Raw genomic sequence first — 27,675 nt, forward strand, 5'->3', positions numbered from 1 at the left:
GCCAAGGAGCTTGTACTTCTCCTGAGTGTCTTGGGGAGCTATGGAGGATTTCTGAGCAGGGGAGTGATCCTAACAGATTTGGGTTAAAAATAATCTCTCACCTGGCATGGTGGTGCATGTCTGTAACCCCAGCAGCTCTGTAGGCTGAGGCAGGAGGATTGCTAGCTCGAAGCCAGCTTCAGCAATTTAGCAAGTTCCTAAGCAACTTAGGGAGACCCTATCAAAAAAATTTTAGGGCTGGGGGTGTGGCTCAGTGGTAAAGCACCCCCGTGTTCAATCCCTGGTAACCCCCACTACCCAAAATCTCTCTGGATTAACAGAACCTGGATCAACAAGTCTTCCTAGGTTAAGGCTGAAGGAGATAATATTTTTAGGGGGTGAATGAGGTTACTTTGAGCCCGGGACACTGAGGAGGGGGTGGAGGCTAAGGCCCAGAGAGGAGTGCTTCTGAACTTGAAAGGGCTCAGCTCCCCAGGACCAGCCTTCGGCCTTGATATGGCCTGATTCAGCTAAATAAATCTGCAGAGGGGGGACAAGACCTAGGAGACTTGTCGGCTCATTGCCCCTGAGGTAACCATTAATCCCTCCCCTAGGGGAATCCAGATACTGGTCCCTTGAGGAGCAGATCCTGGGCAGAATGGAGGAATATATAGAAGCAGGCTCTGAACAAGGACTAGGGGACCAGAGGGTCCTAATCGACAATCCTGCTGACATCTTGGTCATTGCCGCTTATTTCTTGCTGGTCATTGGTGTTGGCTTGTGGGTGAGAAGTTGAAGGGGTATTGGGTTTCTGGGGCCTGGGGGAAAAGGTCTTATTGGATACCCTGAATAGGTGTGGGGGAAGGATGCCTAGATCTTTGAGGGAGAAAGGCAGGGTTGGGAAGGCAATCAAATCTTTTGAAAGCCTCAGTGATGCCTAGCCAACATTAACCCCTTGTCTTTCAATCTTCGGATTGTGCTAGATGAGGGGGGATCAATGGATTTTCATTAAGTTTAGCACTCTGAGGCCTCTGTTCCTTTGTCTACATTATGGCTGACTATCAGCCCATATCCCAGGTCCTCAGAAAAGTCAGGTTAAAGAATCCAGCCACACTCAGGCTTGAGTAGTTGGACACCAGGATTGGGGCCTGGGTCACTCTGGATGTCTGGGAGGAGGTTGGGGGTGGGGGTATGAACAAACAGGGGAGCTGAGTGCTGGTTAATCTTCAGCCTGGAACAAGGCTGAGGAATGTGTTGAGGAGGCTAAAGAAGTCCAAAGATGTGCCCTGAACCCAGGTTTCCCCCAATTTTGTCCCCCAGTCTATGTGCAGAACCAACAGGGGCACCATTGGTGGCTACTTCTTGGCAGGACGAAGCATGATTTGGTGGCCGGTGAGAGCGGCTCAGCCATGGGATGGGGAGGAGGGACTCTAGAGAAGTCGCCTGGCTCATCCCCATCTCTGATCATCAAGGTTGGAGCCTCTCTCTTCGCCAGCAACATCGGCAGTGGCCACTTTGTGGGCCTGGCAGGGACTGGTGCTGCAAGCGGCTTGGCTGTGGCTGGATTTGAGTGGAACGTGAGGTTTCCTTTTCCACAATAACCCCATCCCAGCAGGAACCCCTGGAAGAGTCCTTGGGGAAGCTCCTGGTAGGGGGGCATATGAGACTGGGGTGGGATATCCAGTCACGGGTTGAAGTTGGTTTGGAGGTATGCATAAGATGATCGCTTTCAGGGCAGGGGTATGTCCTGCTCCTGACTTTCTATATATGAGCAGGTACCAGCCTCTACCCTATCTAGGTGTTGATACACTCCTCTCTGAAATGGCCCAAGCAGCTCAGAGGTGGAGAGGCACATGTTTTGATGCTATCTGAAGCTGGGCTCTGTGAGGATCTCTGGTTCAAATTAAAGCCCTTTGTCCAAGTTGATGAAGAGACAAAGCTCTGGGACTAGGGCTGACCTTAGAGGATTGGGGAAATCAGGGCTTTGAACTCAGGGCTTCCTTCCTCTGAGCTGAGGCTGGACAGACAAAAGGTTTGAGTGGGTTAAGAAGAGAGGGGAGACAGCCATGCCTGACAGATGCTGAGGTCAGTCTGCAGGTTCTGTGCTTGGGTTCATATGCTTGAGAAGGCATGGAGAAACATAAGGATCCTCCTGGGAGGGACTGACAGGGCATGGGGTGGAGGGGGTGGTGGTGGTAGCCTGAGAGGGACTAAAGGGCTCTAGTTAAGGATCCAGTAAGGTGTCAAAATTCCTTTCCTTAATGCCTAGGGTCGAAGGTCATCTTTTGCAGTTGTCCTCTGGGCCCCAGGTGCAGACCTTCCTGGGACCTTCTTGTTCTGGAAGAGAAGGTCTCTCTGGTCCTTTAGGGGCGAGGCAAGACTCATGACAGGATGCTAGACAAGAAGTCACCCTTTACTGTTACGCTGCACCTACAGGCGCTGTTTGTGGTGCTGCTGCTCGGCTGGCTCTTCGCTCCTGTGTACCTGACCGCAGGTGTCATTACGATGCCGCAGTATCTGCGCAAGCGCTTCGGTGGCCATCGTATCCGCCTCTACCTGTCTGTGCTCTCACTATTTCTGTACATCTTCACCAAGATTTCGGTGCGCATGCGCGGCGGGCAGTACTAGCTCCTAGAAGGGAGGGGCCACCTAGTGGAGGTCTTACAGATCTCAGGAGGGTGCGGGACCTAGGAGAAATCATTTTAAGAATCATGATAGGGGCAGGGTCTGAAAGGAATAGGTTTCAGGGGCTGTGACCACACTGGGTAGGACCTGAGAAGGCCGGGGCTTTGAAAAAAGGGGGAACCTTTAAGGTTTGGCCACACAAAATTGTGGCCTAAGCAGGAGGTGAACTTGGTCATTGCCCTTGCCCCTGGGTCCTGACCTGTATGCTTGCTCTTCTTCCCCAAGGTGGACATGTTTTCTGGTGCAGTATTCATTCAGCAAGCTCTGGGCTGGAACATCTATGCTTCTGTCATTGCCCTCTTGGGTATCACCATGATTTACACTGTGACAGGTAGTTACAGCAAGGCCTTAGGTGGAGTGGGCATGGGGTTGGGAGTTGGCTTTAAAATGTGCCGGGAACTGTGGTTGGGGTTTAGGAAAGCCACTAGAGGAAAGTGGGACAAAGAGGTTTGGAAGTGTGATATGGTCCAGTCAGAAGGAACTAACTCTTTGGAAAACAAGCTCATATTCTGTCCCTTCTGTCCCTTGGATTTGGCCTGGAGGTTTGGGTGCCTAGTTTGGTGCTGGGCTTAAGAGTGGGGACTGAGGATAAATGAAAATTTTGCAGCTCTTGCTCTTCTTGAATGGACATAGTGGCTTGGCTATTCTCTAATACCTCTAGCAAAACTCAGTGCAGTTCTGAGGATCCCAGGGTGGAGACCCAGGTCAGAAACAGAATAAAGTAGGTGGTATCTGGTGCCAAGGCAGGCTTGTCAGGCAATCTCTGGGGATGGGATGGAACAGAATTAGACCTTAGAGAATCACTCCCTTTTACTACCTAGACAAGAAAACAGCCAAGAGGGATCAATAGCTGCGATACTGCATGTGGGTGCTTTTCCAAGAAGTGCATCAGTGGGCCCTAAAACTCAGCCACCCTCTGCTTGGTCCAAGCCCTGCTTCTCTGTACTCTAGTGCATGAGCCTGGAGAATGGGCCATCATTTTGAGATATATTCTTCAGAGAGGGGTTCCTTGTCAAATTCTCAAAAAGACACCGTATATGCTAGGGATCAGGAGCTGGGCAGTCTCCACTAATTCAGGCCTGTTGCAGGAGGACTGGCAGCACTGATGTACACGGATACTGTGCAGACCTTCGTCATTCTGGGGGGTGCCATCGTTCTCTCGGGTTACGGTATGGGGCTCAGCCAATGGGGGAGGGGCATGGAGATCTCAACCCAGAATCAGGGACAGGATATTGCAAGTCACTAGTATGTGGGTCCTAAGGATGGTATTCGTATTGGTGTTAGTCCCCTGATGGCCTTGTCTGCACAGCTTTCCACGAAGTGGGTGGCTATTCAGGGCTCTTCGACAAATACCTGGGAGCAATGACTTCGTTGACGGTGTCCAAGGATCCGGCTGTGGGCAACATCTCCAGCTCCTGCTATCAGCCACGGCCCGACTCTTACCACCTGCTCCGGGACCCTGTGACAGGGGACTTGCCTTGGCCTGCACTGCTCGTGGGGCTTACCATCGTCTCAGGCTGGTACTGGTGCAGTGACCAGGTGTGAGGTCAGGGCATGGACCGAAGTGGATTTGGGGTAGAATCCTAAATGCCTGAGCAGAGCTGAGATGGGTGGTGCCTGACCCCATGCCCTCACACCTCACCTCTGCCCCTGGAATTATGTAGAAGGCATGGTTTAATGGGGCGAGAGCCATGCCCTGGTGGAGCTAAGATAGAACCAGGTGGCAGGATCTGAAGATGGAAACCTACAAGGGGCATCTCAGAACCAGAAGCAGGGCGCAAATTAGAGCTGGGAAGGGGTGGCAAGGCCTGAGGGGTGGGTGTGGGGACAGTACATGGTAGTTGAATGCACCTCTCATAGGTCATAGTGCAGCGCTGTTTGGCTGGAAAGAACCTGACCCACATCAAGGCGGGCTGCATCTTATGCGGCTACCTGAAGCTTTTGCCCATGTTTCTCATGGTCATGCCAGGCATGATCAGTCGCATTCTTTACCCAGGTAATATCTGCATTCCTGTCCTGCCCAACAGTCTGTGCCCCATCCAGCTCCCTTCTTATGCAAGGATTCAAGTGCCTATGTCTTATTTCTTGCTACTTTTTTAAATTTTGGGAATCCAGTATCCCAGTCCCACCTTCCACCAGAGACCCCATCTCTCTCCTCTCCCAGTATCTACTAGGGAGGCAGATTCTCTGTCCTAGCCTGTTGTGACTTCTTTTTGCAGACGAAGTAGCCTGTGTGGTACCAGAGGTGTGTAAACGCATATGTGGGACTGAGGTGGGCTGCTCCAACATCGCCTACCCACGGCTTGTTGTGAAACTCATGCCCAATGGTGAGGACAGGTGCCTGGGATGCTCCCCGCCCACATGTGCAGGGAGGCCAGGAGACTGCCAATGTAAAGGGTCACTCCTTGCCAAGCCTGCAACCACCTTGCGACACCCTGGAAGCTCCATCCTCAGAGCTCCTGTTGATGCACAGGTCTTCGTGGACTTATGTTGGCTGTCATGCTGGCTGCACTCATGTCCTCGCTGGCATCAATCTTTAACAGCAGTAGCACACTTTTCACCATGGACATCTATACACGCTTGCGGCCTCGAGCAGGCGAAGGGGAGTTGCTGATAGTTGGACGGTGCGGCCTAGGTTCCCTCTACCCTCCCCCAACTCCTGCCCCACAAATGAGCCTGGGGTGGGGGCATAAAGCACCTGCAAGGTTATGGGAGACAGGAGGCAACTGGGTAAAAATCTTTTGATGGCTCCCAACTGCAGGATCTGGGTAGTGTTCATTGTGGCAGTGTCAGTGGCCTGGCTACCAGTAGTGCAGGCAGCACAGGGCGGGCAGCTCTTCGATTATATCCAGTCAGTCTCCAGCTACTTGGCACCACCTGTATCTGCAGTCTTTGTGCTTGCCCTCTTTGTGCCCCGTGTTAATGAGAAGGTAAGCAGTGTACTTGTGAATGTGGGGCAGGGCTTGGGCATCCTGAGCAGGCTAATGATGTTTCTTCCACAGGGTGCCTTCTGGGGACTGATTGGAGGCCTGCTGATGGGCCTGGCACGCCTTATTCCTGAGTTCTCCTTTGGGTCTGGCAGCTGTGTGAGACCCTCAGCATGCCCAGCACTCATTTGCCGGGTGCACTACCTGTACTTTGCCATCATGCTCTTCGTCTGCTCTGGCCTCCTCACTCTCATAGTCTCCCTGTGCACTGAGCCTATTCCTCAAAAGCATGTAAGTGTTGGCCTCTGGACAGGCTGGGTGACCAGACTTGCACTGTCTGAGCCAGAACCATCTTCATCCCCATCTGTCAGTCTGATTCAAGAAATACCCAGTGGGGGAGGACCTGAATTTCTATGCTAAGGATTAGTAGGAGCTGGCTGGGAGACCAGTTTGAAGTTGCATTTATAGAGCAAGCACATTTTTATTTAAATGATATTTATTTGAAGTAATGGGGGGAGGGTGAGCTGAACATTTTGGAGGGTTGGCAATTAAAGTTTCCCAAAGCCAATTCTGGGTATGGCCTTTGGAACTCAAATGCAGAATACAACTAGTAGCTGAGAGGGACACAGTATCATCTTGTAAGAGTTTGGTCTTATGCTGAACCAAGGCAGGTACTCCAGAGCAGGGCAGATTGAGGCAGGCAAGACAAAAGGGCTGGGCCTGCAAGGACGGGAAAGTTTCCTCAGCAGCAGGAAAACTGTGAGCAAATGCCCATAGGAAAGGAACACTGTGAACAGAACTATAAGACCAGTCTATAGTACTACAGTTCTGGGTGGGTACAGGAGACTTGGCGTGTAGAAGCAGGGGGTGAGCAAGGTCAATGGTTTTAAGTACCTAGCTGAGCAGCTTAGGGTTTGAGTGAGCTAAGCCTGGGTTAGATATGTAGACTGGACAAGGGTATGTGAGGGAGGGCAGTGACAAGGCTGGTATGCCACTGTAGGCAAGAGGCCTTAGGGACAGAAGTGGGAGAATGAAACTCCCACTTGGTCTCTGTTCCCACCCCTTCCCAGCTCCATCGCCTGGTTTTCAGTCTCCGGCACAGCAAGGAGGAACGAGAGGACCTGGATGCTGATGAGCTAGAAGGTCCAACCTCTCCCCCTGTACAGAATGGGTATCCAGAGCATGCAGTGGAGATGGAGGGTAAGGAATTGCCTAGGGAGGTGGGCCCTGGGAACTTAGGGGGCGAATTTCCTTCAAACTAACTGTAGTACCTCAATTTCTCTTAGAACCTCAGTCCGTGGCACCAGGTTTATTCCGCCAGTGCCTGCTCTGGTTCTGTGGAATGAGTAGGGGTCGTGCAGGTGGTCCTCCACCCCCTACCCAGGAGGAGGTGGCTGCAGCAGCCAGGCAGCTGGAGGATATCAGTGAGGACCCAAGTTGGGCTCGTGTAGTCAACCTCAATGCCCTTCTTATGATGACTGTGGCCACATTCTTCTGGGGTTTTTATGCATAACATCAAATGTGTTGGATACCATGAGCCATAACTAGGGTAGGGCTCATCCTCACAATAATTGAGGATGGAGAACCTATAGTAGTTCCCAGGGAAGGGAGAGGAGAAGGGGCAAAAGTAGAATGGGAAGGTCTTCGTTCTTCCTGCCTTATCTCTGCCTGGGGTCCAGTCCATCTGATTGGCAGTCACTTCCTATGAGGCCTTGGCCAACCTGCCGTAGCAATTCACCTAAAGCAAAAATAAAGTTGCTTTTTCTATGTTCTGTTGTGGTCTAAGTGTCCTTGCTCCACGCTCCTGTCCTGGGCCCTGGGTCTTCATCTGGACTGCTCACAAGACCTTCTTTTCTGGAGACAGGAGCCACGTGGCCCTCCACTCATCCACCTCTAGCTGGTGCTTCTCAGTCTTCCAGCCAGCTGTCTGTAATCCTGGGGAAAGGTCACAGGATGAGGCTACAAATGGTGGGAGGAGAATCTGGGCTGACCCTTAGAAGATGGGTAAGGAGAGGCACAGGCCAGATGCAGACTCTATGCACTACTTGGGCTCCTCTACTGGGGGAGGTTGAAATGAGGCTGAAACCTTATCTGGTTGCAGCAGAATTCAGAGACAGCACATGGAAAAGGGGCAGGATGGAGTAAGTACTGGATAAAAGGACATCATAAGTAAAGGTGAGCCCTCTTCTCTCCCCTGTTTCCTAAATTCCAACTGGGATTGCACAGACATTCAACATCAACACAGCCTCATCCTAATTTCCTTATCTTATCTTATCGATAGGGAAACTGATTCCCAGACTTAAGATTACAGAGAGAAGTCAGGTCTTTTATGTCCCAGGTAAAAAGCATGGGGTAAGGATAGGCAAGCACCACAGGAGAGGGCTTTAGGGTCTAAGAAGCCACAGGGTCAATGTTACCTTTCAAGAACTTTGGGAACAGCTTGTTCAACACTTGATGTGTCTCTCTGATGATGACCCAGCTATCTTTCTCAGCACCTGGGGTGGGATGCAGAACCAGCTCTCATACCTTACCAGGACAGATGTTCCACCCCTCTCTGAGTCATCAGTAGTCTAGACCATGAGGTGCTTACCTGCCCGCACTCGGTTTCTTAGTTCTTCCAGCTCTTCAGGAAGTGGTCCATCTTCTTGAAGGGCTCCAAGTACCAGCCCGTGTGTGGCAGCCCTTAGGATTGTCTCAGGGCCTGCCATCTGGCTCAGAACTACCTGTACTTGGTCTGGAGAGACCCAGGGGAAAGATGGGTATTAGGGAAGGGCCACTGACCCAAATGCCCTTAACCCTACACCACTTATGCTTCACCTGTGTTCCTCCAGAGGCCTTAACCAAATATGGAAGGCTCTCTTCCCACCCTTTCCCAATCTGACTACATCTCCTGTTGCTTCCCAATGGTCAAACTGAAATGCTCAATTCACAATGCAATTTCACAGCAGCCCATTGAAGTGGGTTTATTTTGCTAGTGAGGATTAACACCTTTTAACACACATATCAACATATCAGCAATCTCGAGGACTTGTTTCTCCAAGAGGTGACTCAGGATGGGAGAGAAGAATGATTCCCCAGGGAGAGGCAAAGATCATAAACTTATTTGAGTGCGTGGCAATATACAAAGTGTTTTTATGTCATCACCTTATTTGACTTTCAGAAAAATGCTAAAGGTAATAAGGCAACTACTATGGCTCCATTTTACAGAGTGATAAAATTAATTTCATAGGGGCATGTAGTTATAAATTGAATGCATCAAAGTTTTAGTTTAGGGTGCCCTCAAGGACACAGGCTATCTCTAAACTGTCCACAGAGGAGTAATGAAGGTGGGTTTAAGGCTAGGAGAATGTGGCACACTCACTTCGTGACTGGTTCCAGCAAAGGAGGTAGGGTTCTTGATGCCCCTCAACCAGCTGCTGCAGCTCAAAGACACTGGTGGAGAGAGGAATGCAGTGGGGGGGAGGGGAAAGTGAAGGGAGGAGTCCTCATCTGGTCAAACTGTTAAGGGTGGGTCCTTCACATAACTGTCCATACTTTATCTGTCTTTCACTCACTTCCCATCTATTCCTTAGCCATAACCTATACACCCTAGATCCATCCTTCCTTTCTTCCTGTATGAAATCACCCATTTTCCCACCAGCTTTCCTTCATTCAATAAACCGTATTTCTTTTATACACTATATTATATACCCTGCTGCTCTCTAGATCTCATGCTGACCCTCAAGTCTGTTCAGTGAAAATGAAAAACATAGAATAGCAAAGTGGAACCTGGTGAGGAGAGGCAATGTGTAAGTTGAACAAGAAGCATGTCTGGGAATTGTGGGAAGAAGCAGCATTGAGTGGGATATCTGGGCGACTCACCTGGAGATCAGGCGGTGCAATGGAACACCCAGGGAAAGAGACAGAGATGGCCAGAAACCTGCAGGAAGCTGGAGTTAATATTCCCAGGCATGGGGAGAGGCTGGAAAACACTGGTTTTGAGACCAAAGGGTTGGGTCACCTGTCCACAATGGCTCCATCTGATTGGCTGAAGTGGGGTCAAGTATCTCTCCCCTCTGAAGGAAGTGCTTCAGGACCAGCTGAAGCCGGCTTTCATTCAAAGTCTCTATGACAAGGGCACGGACTGCCCGGTAGTTGGCATAGATGTGGAGAGTAGTGAGGAGGAAGAAACATCCAAGGCTGAGGCTGGGGCAACAGAGTGAAAAGGCCAATGGGGGTAGAGACCCAGTTGGGCATCTGCTCCCCAGTCTTTCTCCTGGCTTACCTAGGGCAATCTGACACCAGAGGAAGCATCAAGAGGCTGACCAGGAGCCCTGCTAGGTTCACCAGCGTCTCCTGGAAAATGGCAGAGGTGTCAGGAGTTGGAAGGCTCCCATCCAGGCCAGTCTTCCAGTTTTAAGTACCTTTCACTGCATGCCTTCCTACTCTGATAGGGGTACTGAGTAAATTGCTAACATTTTTGGTGAGTGAATCTGGACAGCTACTACTCTGCCCATGTACATTCAATACCCTTAGAACTGCCCTGGAACATGTCTTCTTTGTTTGCAAGTCATCCATACTTAGGCACTCCCTGCTGTGTGAAGAACTACTTTTAAATAGTCATTTAAAAAGGCAAATGACTCTCAAATCTCTTGGTATGCAATAACTGACAAATCTGCAAAAGGGTCAGGAAACTACACTGCAGGAAAGGAACAAAAGGGCCCAAACCTCTTCCCTTGTGAACTCACGTTATCAGAATATGCTGATGGCCAGATGGAGGATACAATATGTGAAAAGATCCCAGACTGCCTGACTCCAAATCATCATGAGGGAGGAGGAGGAGTCTAGATTGGTATTCCTGACTAGCTGGAGTTCCAGGGAGAGTTGATCCTGGCACACAGGGTGCAGAAGCTGGAGGGCTCTTTTTATCTAGCCTTCCTGGTAAGGTGTGGGCTGTGGAATGAAGGCTGTGCATGGGGGATCAGGGCCCTTGGAGTACAGGAACAGAGGAAACTCCTCTTTTGTAGGCAAAATAGTCATTTCTAGTAGCTACATGGAGTGGCAACAAAACAACATCATCAGAAAGCAGGGTCTGCTGTGGATCTACAACCTGGTGCATGTTGCCCGTGTGTATTCCTGCCTCACTGAGGAAGCCCTGGAACCTTGGAAAAAAATTGCTTGGGATGAGGCAGGGCTGGGAGCCAGTGAGAGACCAGGTCAAGAAGCTGGGTGATCCTAAAGAGAAGGGCCCAGTATTTATTTTTTCCACTTTTACAACCTTGTAGAATTAGAACTGGAAGAGACCCTACAGAAGAACTAGTTCAACCATTTCTTGAGAGAAAGGACTTGCCTAGGGGCACTTACATGGATTAGAACTCTATATTCTTTACTTCCTCATCTGTACAATGGTCCTAATGAATATTTACTACAAAATAACACTAAGGATTTAAGGAGTTTTTAGGAAGGAAATACTTGGCCATGTGATTAGTGCTTTAAACATGTTAGTTTGTGTTAGTATTATTGAACAAAACAATATGGGAGAAGGCAGGAAAGTAGGACTGGATAGAAAAGAAGTTCTTAAATTGCTTCAGTGTCAAAGAAAACCACCTCACATCTCTGGAGCCTCCCTGGGCCTTATTTTTGTCATCTGTTAAGACAGGGATAATAATAGTATCTACCTTAGAGTGTGTTTGAGAGTTAAATGATACAATGCACATGAGCACTGAGCTCAGGAGTTTGGGGAAAATCTAATACCTACAGGATTCAGTTTTAAGAATGTCCCTATCCCCCTTCTCCAGGCTTCATTGGTCAGAGCCTGCTAAACTGCTAAGTGGAGGTCTCTGGTTTGTGATCCTAACAGCCCCATGTTGAGTACATTTTGACTTGCCAAGTGTCTTTGTATGCTGGACCTCCTGTGATCAGAACATCTAGCTCCCGAAGTGGGATATGGCCTAGAAAGCAAGGGTGAGGGCTCACTCTTAGTCATAAAGGCAATGGGCAAGGGCTGAGATCAGTTTGGCTTTGTTGACACCAGAGTGGTGTCCTCAGACCTGTGTGTATGTGTGTGTGTGTGTGTGTGTGTATCCTGACAGTCACAGTAGGCAACACTTCCTTGGTGTCTTCCATCTGTTCCTTTCCCAGGGGCACTCAGGTACTTCTCTCCATACTCCCAACTTGTGTTCTGGTCTGACTTCTCCCCTGCCCTCCCCAGGCCCTCCAATCCTGGTTGCTTACCTGGCTGCTATCCTTGGCTGATACATCGGCCATGTTGTTTCTCCGAGCCTGGTGCACAGTCAGTGCAGCTCGAGTGGCCCCACCAGCCACACTCACAATGCACTGGGTGGGGAAAGGAAAGAATGAAGGTCACCCTTTCTGTGGGTAAACCAAGTAAATGACTCATACCAGTTTGAGAAAACAAGTCCTGAAGTGACCACCCCAGCAAAGCACTGAAGGCTGCCCTGGTATCCAGTTCTCACCCTGCACTCTTCCTAGGTACACCTTTCCTGTACTGTTCTAGGAGAAAACTAAAGTCCTGCCTGCCAATATCTCCCTGTGAACCTGGCCCCAGGAACATCAATTTCCTTCTTCAAGATGGAAACTTAAAGATCATTCTTGGCTCAGATATTCCCCAACCTCCAACTCCTACTTTGGCTACATCCTCCATCTTGCTAAGCAACCAAGACAAGTCTGGTTTCCAACTTTATGCCTGCCTGTAACATTTCAACTCTTTCTGTCCCAGTTAAGCCCTCTTTAGTCTTTCAGGATAATTCAAAACCTACACTGGAGGCCCTGACCTCTCATCACCTTCATTCACTTTATGTTTATATTCACTATAAATTTAGCCCCTTTTAGATGCCAAACACACAGAAAATGTTCAATAGATTTTTTAATGTATATATTTTCAGTTGTAGGTGGACACAATACTTTTATTTTATTTTATGTGGTGCTGAGGATAGAACCCAGTGCCTCACGTGTGCTAGGTGAGCACTCTACCACTGAGCCACAACCCCAGCCCTCAATAGATATTTTACTCAAAGAATGGAAAATGGCCAGGAAGCTTGTCTCCAAATGTTAACAGAAGACTAGTACTTTCCCTCAGCTTAGAGCTCCTTCACCAGTGGTTCTGAACACTGCCTTGGACTGATGACTGAGTAGGGCTATCTGGCTAGAGACAGATCAGAAAACTTGGCTGGGTCTGAGTAGAAACATCTTAACTTTCTATTCTTTTAGAAATACCTTGAGCACAGGCCCAGATGAGCCCACACAGAGCACTACCAAGGCAGATGGATCTTGGGCAAAGGGGTGCCCTAGAGGTGGATACCTTGGCCAGGTTGCTGGTGCTGACGGTCATGGTGAAACAGATTGGGTAAATGGGAGCCATAATCTCGAGGAACATGGCTAAATCGTTGAGAATGTCAGCAAAAAGCCTGGTGGAAGGATCAGAGGTTAGAAGTCAGAGACAAGAGACCTTCATAGTAGAAGACAACTCCTCCTCTCTGTCCCAGTCCCTTCCTCACCTCCACTGCTTTGCGTTGCAGTCCAGTTTGCCCCTGCAGGGAATAAAATGTTGTTGCAATTTAAAATGAAGGAGAAAAAGGAGAAAAAACATCCTGTGGGTAGTGTGGGGAGTCCTAGGCCATGACAAGATCTAAAGAGTTCAGGGAAAACACATACCTCTAGCCACATATCTGTTCTCATATCTTGTCACTGCTGCCTAAAATGTGACCATTAAGTGGGAGAACCTTCAGGCAACTGTTTTCCCCTTACTAATCCATGACTTACCAAGGGAAAAATCTGTTTTGTGGCTGACCCCTAACCTTTGCCATCCTTTGAGTGAGGCTGTTCCTGGGTTCTTCACCTCTCTCCTTCCTGCTTCATTGAGGATATCCAGAAAAAAGTCCATATATTTTAAACTGGTAAACACTAAATTCAGTATAATTCTGCATGTTACTGATATCTGATACAAATTCTCTTGGATCACATCCACAGTGGGTGGAGATGGGAGAAAGGCCAAGAAAAGAGCTGGGGTCTAACATACATAGAGGATATTTCTGTTATATGACACCACAGATGGCTACCTCTTCTGTCCTTGTGTCCCTGGCCTGTGCATAAACACCTGGGTACCATTTCTCTAAAATCCCAGTGGCAGGAAATGCTGCAGCCCTCAGTCCAGTTCAGAATTTACAGCATTAGTCCCAAACCTTAATTTGAAATCTCCTGGAGGAAAAGGGAGAGCATTCTTGGGTAGGGTATACAGCAAATACAGAGTGGAACTTCTGAATATATGTGCCTGACCGGGGGTTCTGCCCAATAAACCAGTTGATACCATGGAAAGAGTACATGCTTTGGGTTCAAATCCTATTTCACTAATACAGATCATATGGCTTAGGTAACAAGCCTCTTCTAGGCATGATTCACATCTTTAAAATGTACACATTCAATCCTACCCTATAAAGCTGTTATAAGGATTCGAGAAATATATACAGTGCTTATGGGACACAGTTGAGTCCTTATTATGTGCCATGCAATGTGCTAAGCACATTCAGACTATTGCATTGACCTTTGCAATCATCATTGAAGGTGACATTATTACTATCATGACTACCACAACTGGGGAGTATTGCTTTAGGTCTGCTGCCTAGGAAGAGAAACTCACCCCTTCCACCACGCAAAGATGATACGGCCCAGCATGCCAGTTGAATCTGGGGGAGAAAGGCATTGGTAAGGAACAAGGAAGAGATTTAGGAGCTGCAGAGCCTGGCAGACTCTAGCATGGAACTAGCTAATTCACCCTGGGTCACACTGTCCTTAGGAGGTGCATGTAGTATGATAAGTTCTGAACAGACATAGCTGTCTGATGTGGTCAGAAGTGCCCAAGAGAACTATGTACACATGTACACTGAAAGACACAGACAAGAAATATTCTTTGCAGCATTGTTAAAAACATCAAGAAACTGGGATACGCAAATGCTCACTGAGAAAAGAATGTATAAATTCTGGTGTGTTCACTCAGTGGCATATGAATAATGCACAATGAACCCCAACTCCTCACATCAACATAGATGAATACTAGTATTAAAATCTTGCATGAAGCCTAGATAGCACAAGATAATTTTTCAGAGAATTTTAAAACTAAAACCACATAGTGCTTAGGAATATATATCTATTTGGTAAAACTCTTCAAAAGATCTGTTTATGGATTGTCGTGATTGTTTTTGTGACACAATGATTGAACTGAGTGGCTATGACTACACACCCTGCAATGGGTAAAATATTTATCACCTGGCTCTTTATAGAAAATATTTTTAATTCAGGTCATATCTTATACTGAGATAGCACCCATTAAGCCCAGCAAGGGGATCACAAGGAAGGAATGTTTGAGAACCAGATAACTGGGAGGTACTCACATGGTGGGCAATGGAAAGGACAGGTAGGATAGGCAGAGAACTCCAATTTGCTTGAGCTTGAGGTGACAGACCCTCAAGAGAAGGATCCAGGGAGAAAGGAAACTAGGTTGTGGGAATGAAGGTTAGGAGCATCCTAAAATATACAAAGGTGGTGACATAGGCCAATCCTCCCCATTTGCCAATGAAAACAGATGTGCAGTAACTTCTGTTCTTGGGCACTGAGGTCTTCACCAACTATGGACTTGAGGGAGACTGTTAAGCACTCTGGTGGACACCTGACATACCTACACCTATCAATTTTCACTCATCCTATAAACTTGGGAAGGATCATTCTCTTTCACAGACAAAGCCACTGAAGTTCAGAGAAGACTCATGAACAAAATTGGGATATCTTTATAAGAAAAATTGAATTTCTAGCTTTTCTGGAAGACTTTGAGGACATGACTTATTTTCTGGAAGACTTTGAGGTCTTACTTCCCTTACTATCATAATCAGCTGGGGCTGAGCAGTAGCTACCTCATTCAGAGGATGCATGTATATAACCCATTCCCATCCAGCCTGTTCTACTTCATTTCTGTCCCCTTTCTGACCCTGGAAGTAATACCCATCAAGATGGCTTTATAGGCTTCCTCTTTTCTGTCACTCACCTTATCCTCTTCCCTGAAGTACATTACATTCTAAATAAAATTCTCATTGTTCCATTTAAATTCTTATACTGGATCAACTTAGTGACTTAAAAAATGGCAAAACCACTTTTATTGGTTGAGAGGGAGGGGAGCCCACTGGGCCAGACTCCATTTATCTTTCCTTTGACTATACAGTCAACAAATTGTGTATTATCTTCCTCAGCCACTTAACACAAAGGGAGCCTACTCTACCTTTCTTTGAGGCAGTTTGCAGGGCACCCATCAGCACCTGCAGGTTGGCATAAGGATGCATTAATAATATAATAATACCTCCCTTAATATGTGAAAGTCAATATTGTCCACCAGAAAAGGAAACTTAATTCCCACCTACTCTTCCTCATCTCACAATCAGCAGAGCTGTAAAATCTAGAAACGTCTGAGTCTAGTAGGAATCAGCTGTCTGCAAACTATATTTGACTCTACTCTAAAATACTAACTGGCACAGTGTGATAGTGAAGAGTGGAACACAGGCGTCAGTCAGCCTGGATCCAAATCCTGGCCCTAAGTGAACTTAGACAAGTTACTTAACTTTTATGTGCCTCAGTTTCTCCAACCTGAAAAATGAATAATGGTATCCAAGGCTGCTGAGGGATTAAGACACATTTACATGTACGTGGGCAAAATACCTGGCTTGCAGTAGGCTGTCAAAGTATTAGCTTCTAGTAGTAGTACTATTACTAATTATAACAATTAACCTCATTGCATGAGGTCTGTAGCTGAAAATGTTCACATCAAAAAATTACAAGGGAGTTTCTTATATGATCCTCTGCATACAAATTTCTTATGTTTGATGGAAACAAGCTTGTAAAATCCTAATTAAGAGGGCTTCTTTTAACATGAAAACTGATTGTAAAATAAGTGGATATTTTTTTCATACCTTCAAATTGTCTTATTTTTTCTTAATAACTTATCTGAGTTGAAGACATACATAGGCAACATACTAGGGGATGAGACTGGGGTGCTAATAAATGACATATTAAAAAAAAATCAACTACTGACCCAAATTCCAACTGCTTTCCAAAAACTTAGCCAACAGGAGAGTATTGGAAAAGATTCAAATTCAACAGGATATGGTAACATGAAAATAGACTCTGGAGGTAAATCATTTAGGTTCAAGTCCATGCCCTACCACTTGAACCTAAGTATTTAACTCCACTTAAATTGGATGTGAGCAATGAGTTTCTCATCTATAAAATGGGGATAATGGCTATATCTATGTCAGAGCTACTGTGAAAACTGAATCAGCATACAAAGACTGACAGTAAGCACTGTTAGCTTACTGTTTTCATTAAACAAAGAGACAATCAGGACAACAAGCCAGATTACCATCACCTCTCCACTAGCATGCACTATCAGAGAAAGTTTTTCAGAGGTGACTCTTATCTGGACAGTTTGCTCAGCCTTATTAATAAGATATTAGCAGAAGCCTCCTGATTCTCCAAAAGATATAGAAAGGCTCACCAGAGGTGTGGTCAGACAGAAGCTAGAAGAGAATGCACTTCCCCTTAGATTTGATTTAAACATCCATTAGGAATAGAGGTGAGGGACAAAGGACAGTGGCCAATGTGTACTCCTGAAGAATGAGTGGTAGTTTCCCTTTTATTCTATACTTCACTTTGTAGGTTACACAGTACCAAACTATATCTTTTTTTCCCCCTCAGTGATTTTTAAAAAAAATTGTACACACTCAGCAGATGGTCACTATAGTTACCACCTACAGCAGCATCTAGTATCTTAGAGGATACAGGATACCATTTATCCTTTCCAGAACCTTCTTTTACTCAGGACCAACTACATCCTTCTCCCCCCACGAACTAACCAATTTCCATTAAAAAAAATCAATCCTAGGCGGTTGGTTTTATTAAAAAAATTACATTTTCATGCAAATCTCTACAGAGACTTGGTGTAAAGGGGAGGGGGCAGTTAATTTGGGGATTTGGGATCCAAATGATTTAGGGACTCTGCAGTTTGTATGGGCAACTAGTGCAGGGGCCGGGCTGGTGTAAGGGATGAAGGTATAAAACGCTGTTCTAAGCACTGGGGATACTTGGCTTTTGTATGCTACCTACAGCATACACATGTCAGAGCCCAGAGCTGGAGGTCCAAACACGATCAAGTGGGAAAGCAGGGCTGGGTTTTGCAGTGGAGGAAAAGGAGGCCAAAGAAAAGGCATGGCTGAGAGCAACAGGTGAGGCTCCAGGGGTCCTGCTCACCTTTCACAAGCCAGGTGGCCGTGGCAGCTGAAACAGAGGCTTTTGCGTTCCCCACACCTATGCCCAACAAGACTGCATGCGTGGCCAGGGAGCCGGACAGGCTGGAAGCAAAGGCCTGAGGAAGAAAAGAAGGGGTGTGATAAGTGGTCGCAGGAGTAAGGCGGTCTACGTTCTATTATCAGTTCTTCTTGGTGTATGGCCTAGTACATGTCATAGTTACGCTCTGGGATCCAGTCTCGCGTTTATTTATTTATTGGAATCAGGGATTGAACCCAGGCTTAACCAATGAGTCACATCCTCAGTCCTTTTTTATATTTTATTTAGAGACATGGGCTCGCTAAGTTGCTTAGGCTGGGTTCAACTCGTGATCCTCTAGCCTCAGCATCCACAGCTGCTGGGATTACAGGTGTGCGCCAAGGCTCGGCCAGTCTCCCGTTTATAAATGAGCAGGGAGGTGGCCTGCTCCGTTCCCTAACCTCCAGTCATATGCCTACATCTGCCCCGGACGGCTGGGCTGACCTGCACGGAGTCCCATATCTGGTAAGGCAGATAATCGGGGCTGACGCTATCGGGGAAGCCTTGAGGCAGGAAAACTGCCTGCAGACCCGACAGAGGGAGTAAAGCGGCCCCAGGAGACCCCTCTCCGTCCCCTTCTCGTCCTCTGGGTTTCACCGCGAAGGCGGGGAATCTCCACCAGCGCCTTTCCTCCGCTTCCCATTGCAGGCTGCCGTCAGGGGCGGCGCGGCAGCCCCGTGCAGCTCCGGAGCCAAACTGTTCCGAGCACAGTGGGGTTTCAAGACTCGCCACGTCAGCCATCTCTACCCTCTTTGTCGGAATCCTGCTAGAAGACAAGCCAGGCTACACTTCCGGCTCGGCTACGGCGGCTGCGGAGGGGCAACATTCTTTCGCTAATTGACAGCGGGCTTCTGCAACCCTACTTGAATACTGCAGGATTGATCCGGATTTTTTTTTTTTTTTTTTTTTTTTTGGCGGGGGGGTCGGGGGCGAGGTAGCAAATTGTATTTGGACACAGAAGCAATGGGGGCTTTTGGCCCTGAAAGACATTTTAATTCCTTGTGACCTGAACTTTCACTTTTGGGGAAAAGGAAACAAGTCCTCTCTAGGGAAACGGTTTTAATCGTTAGACTTTGTGGGGCTGCACAATTTTTAGCTGTGTGGCTTTGGGTTAATCAGTGTCTCTCTCTCTCTGCATCTTGAAGGATGTACAGGCTTCAGATTCAAATCCCTTCCAATTGATCTCCTTTGCTGTGAGGGTAAAGACAATATTCTCTCCGTCTCTGTCTCTGTCTCTGTCTCTGTCTCTTTCTCTCTCTTTTGTTGTCAGTTCTACCTAACTCACAGTAGATGCTAAAAGATACTTATGAATGAATGAATGAATGCATGAAGAGAAGAAATTTCACAAGATGATCCCTGAGGCCCTATTGAGCCACCCAGTTGCCCTACCCTCTTCTGATGTCCCTGTGTAACTCAGGGAAAACCTAAATAAGCCCTTTAGCTTTACTTGCTTTTAGTTGTCCTTAAAAATAAAAAATTTTGGAGGTCACAGTAGCTGAGCAATATATAATTAGTCTCCCACTAACTTTGCTGTAGATAACACTTTTAGACCTGTTGGTTATGATGATAACAGTTCTACCTAGGTTATTCTTTAGGGACTTGAAGGCTGCTTTTGCTGAAAGCACTGACTCTTCACTTAGGCCTGCAGATATCCAACTGGCAACTAAAATAGGATGAAAAGGCTTGGCTTCTCTGCCTTCATACTGTATATCTCCTTGCTACCTTAACTTTTGGATTAGAATGTTTCTGCTCAACTCTGCATGTTGACATATTAATCATTTAAGAAATGTTTTTTCTGGAACAATAATACAAGATTGATTTTATCTAAATTTACCTAATCTTTCTCTTTGTCTTTGAGACTTAAAACACCAAGGTAAGAGTAACTAAGATAATGTTGGGTTCCAGGCCACTGGAGCAGCACCTAGAAGTCTTTAGTCATCAGTTCTTTCTTGAACAATGCTCCCCTTGCCTTGCTTTTCTTCCCTAGAAAGCCTCTTTGCATACTTGAGTTCCGTAAGACGGTCTTGGTTAGAGATAGCCTCCCATTCTCTTGGGTTTGCTGGATTTCCAAATAAATCTCTTTCATTGCCCCCAATAATTTGTCTTCAAGTCATTAGTCTTTCAGAGGGACTTTTCAAGTGAGTAGATGAATTTGCTTCAGTAACACCTAGACTTGACTAGAAATTCTCTGCCCTTCAGACATCCCTAAGACTAGGAGAATATTATTTCTGAAAGCCTCCTAAGGAGTTGAAGGGTTGAAAAATATCAAGGGATTGCAACAATAGTGTCAGATAACAAGATAAACAGGAAGTTTTTGTGTGTTCATTTGGGGAGAAGGTCCATGAAATTGGGAGGAGAGTCCAAAGACAGAATATTTCTTTCCCTTCCAACTCATATTATATGCTCCCTTTTTTATCTTTTAATGCAGTGTCTTCTCCAAGAAGTAGAAATTTGCCAGGAGCATTCTCTTTGTTTTAAGTCAGAAAATAAAATATCCTGGTTCCTTAACCTGACATTCTTGGACTCCCCTCAATCAGTTTGGTCCCAGTTGAAAATTCTCTCCCTAAAACTTCTGGTTCTCCCAAACTACCACCTTCTCATGGAAACCTTTCTACCACATCTCACCTTATCTAACACCTACATAGAGTCTCTCTGAGGCTGAGATAAACCCAAGTACTTAATTTTTTTAAAATTGAGTTTCCTGGTGAAAAATTGAAAGGTTATAAATGCTTCATTAATTTTTAAAATATTAATTTCTGTGAGTGTACCTAACTCTGAGACCAACTTCTATGAATGAATTCTATCCAAAGGCCTTACCTTGAATCCAGGTTCTGTTCCACTATGGTTGTACCTGTGAGATCTTAGACAAGTTACTAATTTTCTGCTCTTTAGTTTCTTCATCTGAAACATGGAAACAATATTAGTGCTTACAACATATGGTTAAGATAAGGGTTAAGTGAGTCACATGTGTAAAGCTCTTGAACTGTATATGGCACATAGTGAAAGACCCGCCGATTCCCTGTCCAAGAAAGACGCACGAGGCACTGGCTGCAAAAGCAAGAGGCGATTTATTGATACACAGGCGCCTGCGGGTGCTCAGCGAAACCTCAGCCGGAGCTTCGGTGAACTGGCACACCGGGCTTTGGGGTACAGATATTTTACAGGGTACAGTGGTCAGTTTCCCTCCTAGCACAGTAACAGGTATCTCATTGGCTCTTTTGAATCCAGCATATAGGTCACTTAAAGGGTAAACTTGTTTTTCACTATAGGTTCCTGGAAAAACCACATAAAAACCATTTGTTATTCATTGTATGGTTTTTCATTGTCTGATCCCGTTTGCCCAACCGTGCCGGCTCCTTTCCCAACCATCCTGTCCTTTCTTAATCGGTTACACTTAACTGATTTTCTGAAAAATACATCTGACGTCTGTGCAGGTGTGGAAGCAAGCCCTGGTGATTTGTTACTGGGCCTAAAGTTATTGGGCTGGGGTCTCTCAATAGTACATACTATTTAAGCATTAGCCATTATTTAAGTGTTTCAATGTGAGGCCCTTAGCTTCATGTGAGGCAGGTCAAGTGACACTCATAATTAGTTTCATTGTATAATTTATTGTCTAAACCAGGACTTTTGAGAGTGTCATCAAAGAATCACTATTAGTAATTATGTTGGTATAACAGGTCTAAAGTGGAGCTGTCCTGGGTTAATTGATATGGTCCCATTATTTATAGGCCTTCTGCAGCTTTACTGACTACCAATGTCACATTGACCTATCCCTGCTCAGAGACCATGGCAGTCCTATTCATTGTAATACATGTTTGGCCCTTAAAATACTGCCTTGAGCCACTTTGTATTTCATTTTATTAGTTATCTCTGTCATGTCCCAGGTGGACTTTAAGTCTTTGAGGACAAGGACCCATCATACACCTCCCCTGACCCAAGGGTGCAGATCAGTGACTTGAAAAATAAATAATTTCACTTCCTTTACCTTTTGGTAGCCTGCCCCTAACTCCTGGCACCAAGTAGTATATTATGCACTGGGCAGAATAGCCCAAACTCCTCATATTATTGGTTTTACCCTCATTGATCTCTCCAATTCTTCTCCTGCATATATATATATATATATATATATATATATATATATATATATATAGTCCAAAGACCTCATAACTTATAATTCCCTTGCTTAAAATCTTTCAGTGGCTTTCCATTGTTTTTATAGAAGGAGATTTCAGTATTGAAGCTCTTCAATGACTTTTCTTCACATTTGAAAATAAACCCAAACTTCTTTTGATGGCCCAGAAAGCTTTGTAGTTTGGGCCCTGCCTTATCTCTCACAGTTTGCCCCTTATAATTCATTCCTTCAAGTCCCCTAGATGTAAGCTTCAAGAAGACAGGAACTTTATCTTTGGTGTCAATATATTTTGTTACTTCATATCAGTGCCTGGCACAAGGTAGATGCCAAATATCTACTTGTGGAATGAATGAATGAATTTTTTTCCAATAATTCTTATAAGATAGACATATTATTATTTTATTCTTCCTTCACAGAATAAAATCTGACACATATATTTAAAGTGAATTCATCAACATCACAGAGCTGAAAAGTGGCAAAATTATTCATTTATTCATTCAACAAATATTTAGTGAACAGCTATTAATCTGCTAGGAAAGGAAGCAGTATTCAAACCTGAAATGAACAATTTTTAAAATACCCTCTTTTACTTTCTTGTTTTACATTACTTTTAAGAATTTTAAAAAAATTAAAATTTTTTTTAGATGTTGATGGACCTTTGTTTTATTAATTTATTTATATGTGCTGCTGAGGATTGAACCCAGTGCCTCACACATGCTAAGCAAGTGCTCTACCACTGAGCCACAAACCCAGCCCCTAAAAAAACAGAAAAATTTTTGCTATAAAATAATTCAAATAATAATAAGAGGTAAGGTCAAATTCTCCCTTGCAAGAATTACTCTTTCCATTTTCCCAGCCAATAACAGTCCCTCTCTAGAAGTTAACAGTCTATCATTATACACATAAATAGTTTTGAAATTAATTCCTACTCTAGTAATCCTGGCCTGGTTTAATTTATTCAAACTATAGTTCATTTAACATTGTCTTAAAGATATTTCATACTAGCACATATGTATCTACACTTTTTATTTTATTTTTTATTTTTGGGGGGGACAGGGGAATTGACCCCAAGGACACTTAATCACTAAGCCACATCCCCAGCCCTTTTTATTTTGGGACAGGGTCTCTCTAAGTTGCTTAGGGCCTTAATAATTTGCCAGAGTCTGGTCTTGAACTTGCAATCCTCCTGCCTTATCCTTCCAAGTCACTGGGATCACAGGCATGTGCCTTTGTCTGGCTTTCATTTATTTTATTAGCTCCACATCATGCCATAGTGTCTTTCAAGATTCTCTCTATTGATAAAATTTTATATTTTTTCTACCTTTTCATCTGTACAAACTGGGATGGCAAATTCCTTGTACAAGCATATCTATGTGTTGTAAAAGTAGAGTCCAAGGTAGAATCCAAAGCAGAATCATTGGGTTGAAGCACATATGTCTTTTAATTCAAAGAATTGTAAAATTATCCTTTAAAAAGTTTTACCAATTTATACTTCTTCTAAAAGTATATGAAGTTGCTTGTCATAATCAAGATGTTTGTGTGTGTGTGTAAAAAGGACAATCAGCCACTTCTGCATTTTAATTCTCACACTTTATTCTGACTCCATGTAACCAAATTTGCTTTCTTCCATTACAGATTAATAGTGCCTATTCTAGAACTGCATACAAATAGAATTATAGTGTGCTATATGTAGTTTTATAGCTGTCATCTTTGGTCAGCATGTTTATGAGATTAATTCATATTATCATATTATCAAACATTAGTCTATTCTTTTAAAAAAATTGCTGAGGAGTAGTCCATTGCATGAATGAACTGCAATCTGTATATCCATTCTTTGGTTTGTGAATATTTAGAATGTGTCCAGTTTTGGGCAATGATGAATAAAGGTGCTATGAACACCTGCATTTGCATTTAAGAATTTTGTAGACATGTATATTCGTTTATCATGGATAAAATATCTATGAGGGTATTGCTGGGTCATGTGATAAGTGTATACTGAACTTTTTAAAAGAAATTGCCAAATGGGAATGGTGGTAACTATAAAAGAGTAACACAAAGGAGTTTTTTGGGGGGGTGATGGAAATGTCTGTATCTTATTATGGTAGTAATTATTTGAATTTATATGTGTGTTGAAATTAATGAACTATACCAGAAGGCACTTGGTTTTGCTGTATGCTGTTTTTCAAAGTGGTAGTACCATTTTACACTCCCAACAGTAATGTATGATAATTACATTAGCCAGTCTTTTTAATTTTAGTCATTGAAATGGGCATGAAGTGATAACACATTGTGGATTTAATTTGCATTTTCCTGATGAGTAATGATATTGAACATCTTTTCATTTGATTATTATCTTTTTGCATATTTTCTTTATGACATGTGTTCTAATATTTTGACTATTTGAAAGATTGGGTTATTTGTTTTATTATTGAACTGTCAGAGTTTGTTATTGTTTCTATATATATGTATTTTGTTAAGTTGTAGTGTAACTATTCCTCCTAGTGGTTAACATATTTTCTGCTCCAGATAAATGAAAACATATTCACACAAAAACCTGTACACAAATGTTTATAGAATTTCTATTCATATTTGCCAAAACTGCAAACAATTGATATGTCCTTCAGTGGCTGAATAAATAAATTGTGGTGCATCCATACAACGTACACTCAGCAATGAAAAAGAACAACTTATAGATATTTGCAACAATTTGGTTGAACCTCAAAGGCATTGTACTAGGAGAAAGAAGTGGGTCTCAAAGATTATGCATTTTTTATGATTGATTCCATTGACATGACATCTTTAAAAAGACTGAACTGTAGTGATGGAGGATGTTTAGTTTTTGCCAGGTTCAGGAGTGGAATGGAGGTGACTACAAAGCGAAGAAGTATCACAAAGAAGTTTTTTTTGGATGATGGAAATGTTATATATCCTGATCGTGGCGACAGTGATGTGAATTTATATATGTCTTAAAATTAATAAACTGTTTATCAAAAAGAAGTCAATATTGTTAAACGTTTATTAAGAAACTACTGTAATCAAAAAGCAAGTTAACAAGTCACTATAAATATATAAGTGCCTATGAATGTTGTTTTTTAAGAAATATTTATGCATTTATTTATTTATTAGTTTTTATGTGGTGCTGAGGATTGAACCCAGTGCCTCACACATGCTAGGCAAGCACTCTACCACTGAGCTACAACAGCAGCCCCTGAATGTTGGTGTTTGAATGGCAAAAACTACAACAGGAAATACATATATCTTTAATGCTGGTTACTTCTGTGTGGACAGCAAAATGATCAAAATTTTCAGTGTACACTTTTGTATTTCTTTGATTATTTTGATTAGTATGTAGTGATTTTGAAATTTGAAAATAATCTGTTAGAATGGAAAACATTAGGAAAAAATTTAAAAATAAGAAAAAGTATTTCTGCTTTATTGAATACTTGATGATATGTCTGAGAACAAGATAAATACATCTCCATTTTTGTGGAACATATCCTGATCCACATCTTATGGATGGCTCATCTGCAAAATATGTCTAAAAGGATCCTCAAAATAAAGATAAATAGTACATGTTTAAAATAGTGCCTGGCACAAATGAATAAATGTAATGTAGCTGCTATTAGTATGTCATCTATAGATAGGGAGAAGGATTGCCCTCACATTGTGCTGATGATGTAAAGGTGCTTGTCATGTAACAAGGACTCAGTTAATGTTAGTTTCTTGAGTACTTGGATGGGATATTGGATATTGGGTTGAGGGGCAGAGGGCAAACATATGTTCCTGGTTTAGTTTTTGCAATTTTTGGGTCTCTTCGTTTATCTATTTTTCTTGGGCTGTCTATCTCTCTAACTTCAGGGAAGCCTCACCCTCCTTCTCCACCCTAGGCTGACCTATCACCCTCCCTCAGAACCTAGATATGTGGGGTTTTCTTCTGAAGTGAGCACTTGACTTCGTGCCTGCATCTAGCTCAGCACAAAGAACATAGGGACTCTGTTAGACCTGAAGGTGAGTCCAACTTGGGAAAAAATGTGACTTCAGAGCAAGATTTGAAAAGTTTTGGAAAGAAGGTGTACCTGTAAAGCACCAGGGACCTTTAAAGGCAGTGAGAGGACTGAGGGAAATAACCAAGGGTGAGGGAAAGGGATATTTAAATTCTACCTCTTTCTCTATACAGGCAGATGGCCCATCTTCAGTCTAATAAGGATCTTATTTCTACGGGAATGAAGGAATTTAATGTTCTGCTGAATCAGCAGGTAAGCCCAGGCACTGTTTTAAAGGACAGGCCTGAAGTACGTGTGTTGGGGCGGGGACAGAGAAGGGAGAATAATTTGAAACTTGAGGGTGATGGTGGTTAATGGAATGAACTAAAGAGAGGGAATATAAATCCGAGAAAAGAGATGTGAGAGTTTGTGAGACTATTCTGGTGTTCCTGAATCACATTGCTGACCACATTCTTCCTTGCTAACTCTCTCTCTACTTTTCCCAGGTCTTTAATGATCCTCTTATTTCTGAAGAAGACATGATGACTGTGGTGGATGACTGGGTGAACTTCTATGTCAGCTATTACAAGCAGCATATGAAAGGGGAGCAGCAAGAACAAGTTGGGGCTCTGCAGGAACTCCAGCAACAGTTGGACATTCTGGCAAAATCTTTTCTGGTTAAATATAAGGACTTCCTGAAATCCCAGGAGCACCCAAACCATAAGCTTCCTTCCTTCTAGCCCAGAGATCCAGGCCTTCATCTTCAAGAAGCCCTTAAATTCTGGCTTTGTAGATCATGTACTCAGGATGTGCTTCTTCATGATACCCCAATAAATACCAGTACTGGTTTTGCTGGACTTCCTGGCTCTTTTTCCATTGTCTGGCCCTGGCTTATGAGGGCAGTTGGTTTCTTTTTCTTCAATCCTTCTTAGATATGATCTTGGAGACTTAATTTAGTAATAGAGGTTAGCAGCTTTAAGTAACCACTGGGCAATACTAAAATACGCTGAACTAAGGGCCAGGAAGGCAGGGACTAAAGAGAAAGTGCTGGGAGGAAATGGGTGGTAGAAAAAGTGAGATAAAAGCCTTCCAGAAATTATGGTCCAGTGATATGTTACTCTAGCAGAAAGCTGTTGCAAGTCTCCTTGGTTCAACCAGAGCCAGGTTTACTGCCACGATTATCCAATCACCTGCCCTTAGCTCCTACTTGAACAATATTCTAGGATTTCTGATTCCAAGGCTACTACAGAATACCTTTGAGGGTACTCCCCAGAGTACCTCAGGAGCTCAGAGTTTGAAAGGATATTGGGAACCATTCAATACGTCTGGTATTTTTCAGATGGCCAAATCTTTACCCTTTGGCTCCACCATCCTTCAGACCCAGATCCCAGGACTGGGAAAAATCAGAAGCCAGCCTTTCCCACTGCTTAAGCCATCTCAGTCACTTTCCTCCTTTCTGTCAGACCTCCTGACTCCTATTAGAGCTCTGGGGTGAAACCAGAATTGGGTCAGAGTCATTACTTTTGAAAAACGAAATGAAAAAAAAAAAGCATCAAAACTATAAGTAAATAGATCAGTAAGGTACAGGGAAGGGAAGGGGGAGGGAGGA

At 44.3% G+C, this 27,675-nt stretch overlaps 3 protein-coding genes across 5 annotated transcripts; 2 read left to right on the forward strand and 1 right to left on the reverse strand.

Annotated features, from left to right (window-relative positions):
- Positions 1 to 608: 608 nt before the first annotated feature.
- Positions 609 to 7,363, forward strand: Slc5a2 (solute carrier family 5 member 2). 3 transcript variants are annotated; one of them, XM_046454533.2, is made up of 14 exons: positions 609 to 763; positions 1,300 to 1,371; positions 1,452 to 1,556; positions 2,416 to 2,580; positions 2,890 to 2,995; positions 3,753 to 3,833; positions 3,974 to 4,203; positions 4,525 to 4,660; positions 4,884 to 4,991; positions 5,138 to 5,288; positions 5,426 to 5,594; positions 5,667 to 5,882; positions 6,662 to 6,791; positions 6,878 to 7,363. In XM_046454533.2, the coding sequence occupies exons 1-14, from the start codon at positions 638 to 640 to the stop codon at positions 7,102 to 7,104; spliced, it is 2,022 nt and encodes a 673-aa protein (XP_046310489.1). In that variant the 5' UTR covers positions 609 to 637; the 3' UTR covers positions 7,105 to 7,363. The 3 variants fall into 3 exon arrangements, with proteins under 3 accessions (XP_046310489.1, XP_046310490.1, XP_046310491.1); XM_046454534.2 differs by having other exon boundaries at positions 623 to 718; XM_046454535.2 differs by lacking the exons at positions 609 to 763; positions 1,300 to 1,371; positions 1,452 to 1,556 and adding an exon at positions 1,609 to 1,627.
- Rusf1 (RUS family member 1) lies at positions 6,070 to 18,740 on the reverse strand. Its single transcript, XM_046454537.2, has 13 exons — positions 18,396 to 18,740; positions 17,877 to 17,991; positions 14,227 to 14,272; positions 13,088 to 13,120; positions 12,892 to 12,997; positions 11,805 to 11,906; positions 9,856 to 9,926; positions 9,592 to 9,776; positions 9,453 to 9,510; positions 8,953 to 9,023; positions 8,182 to 8,325; positions 8,009 to 8,086; positions 6,070 to 7,526 (listed from the first exon to the last, which is right to left on the reverse strand). The coding sequence occupies exons 1-13, from the start codon at positions 18,690 to 18,692 to the stop codon at positions 7,429 to 7,431; spliced, it is 1,404 nt and encodes a 467-aa protein (XP_046310493.1). The 5' UTR covers positions 18,693 to 18,740; the 3' UTR covers positions 6,070 to 7,428.
- Positions 18,741 to 26,004: 7,264 nt separating this feature from the next.
- Ahsp (alpha hemoglobin stabilizing protein) lies at positions 26,005 to 26,923 on the forward strand. Its single transcript, XM_046454697.1, has 3 exons — positions 26,005 to 26,091; positions 26,261 to 26,339; positions 26,573 to 26,923. The coding sequence occupies exons 2-3, from the start codon at positions 26,265 to 26,267 to the stop codon at positions 26,804 to 26,806; spliced, it is 309 nt and encodes a 102-aa protein (XP_046310653.1). The 5' UTR covers positions 26,005 to 26,091; positions 26,261 to 26,264; the 3' UTR covers positions 26,807 to 26,923.
- Positions 26,924 to 27,675: the final 752 nt, after the last annotated feature.

Source organism: Marmota monax, unplaced genomic scaffold (genome assembly GCF_021218885.2).
Source record: "Marmota monax isolate L192 unplaced genomic scaffold, Marmota_monax_Labrador192_F-V1.1 WCK01_AAM20220418_F8-fsc00086, whole genome shotgun sequence".
Classification (NCBI taxonomy): Eukaryota; Metazoa; Chordata; class Mammalia; order Rodentia; family Sciuridae; genus Marmota; species Marmota monax.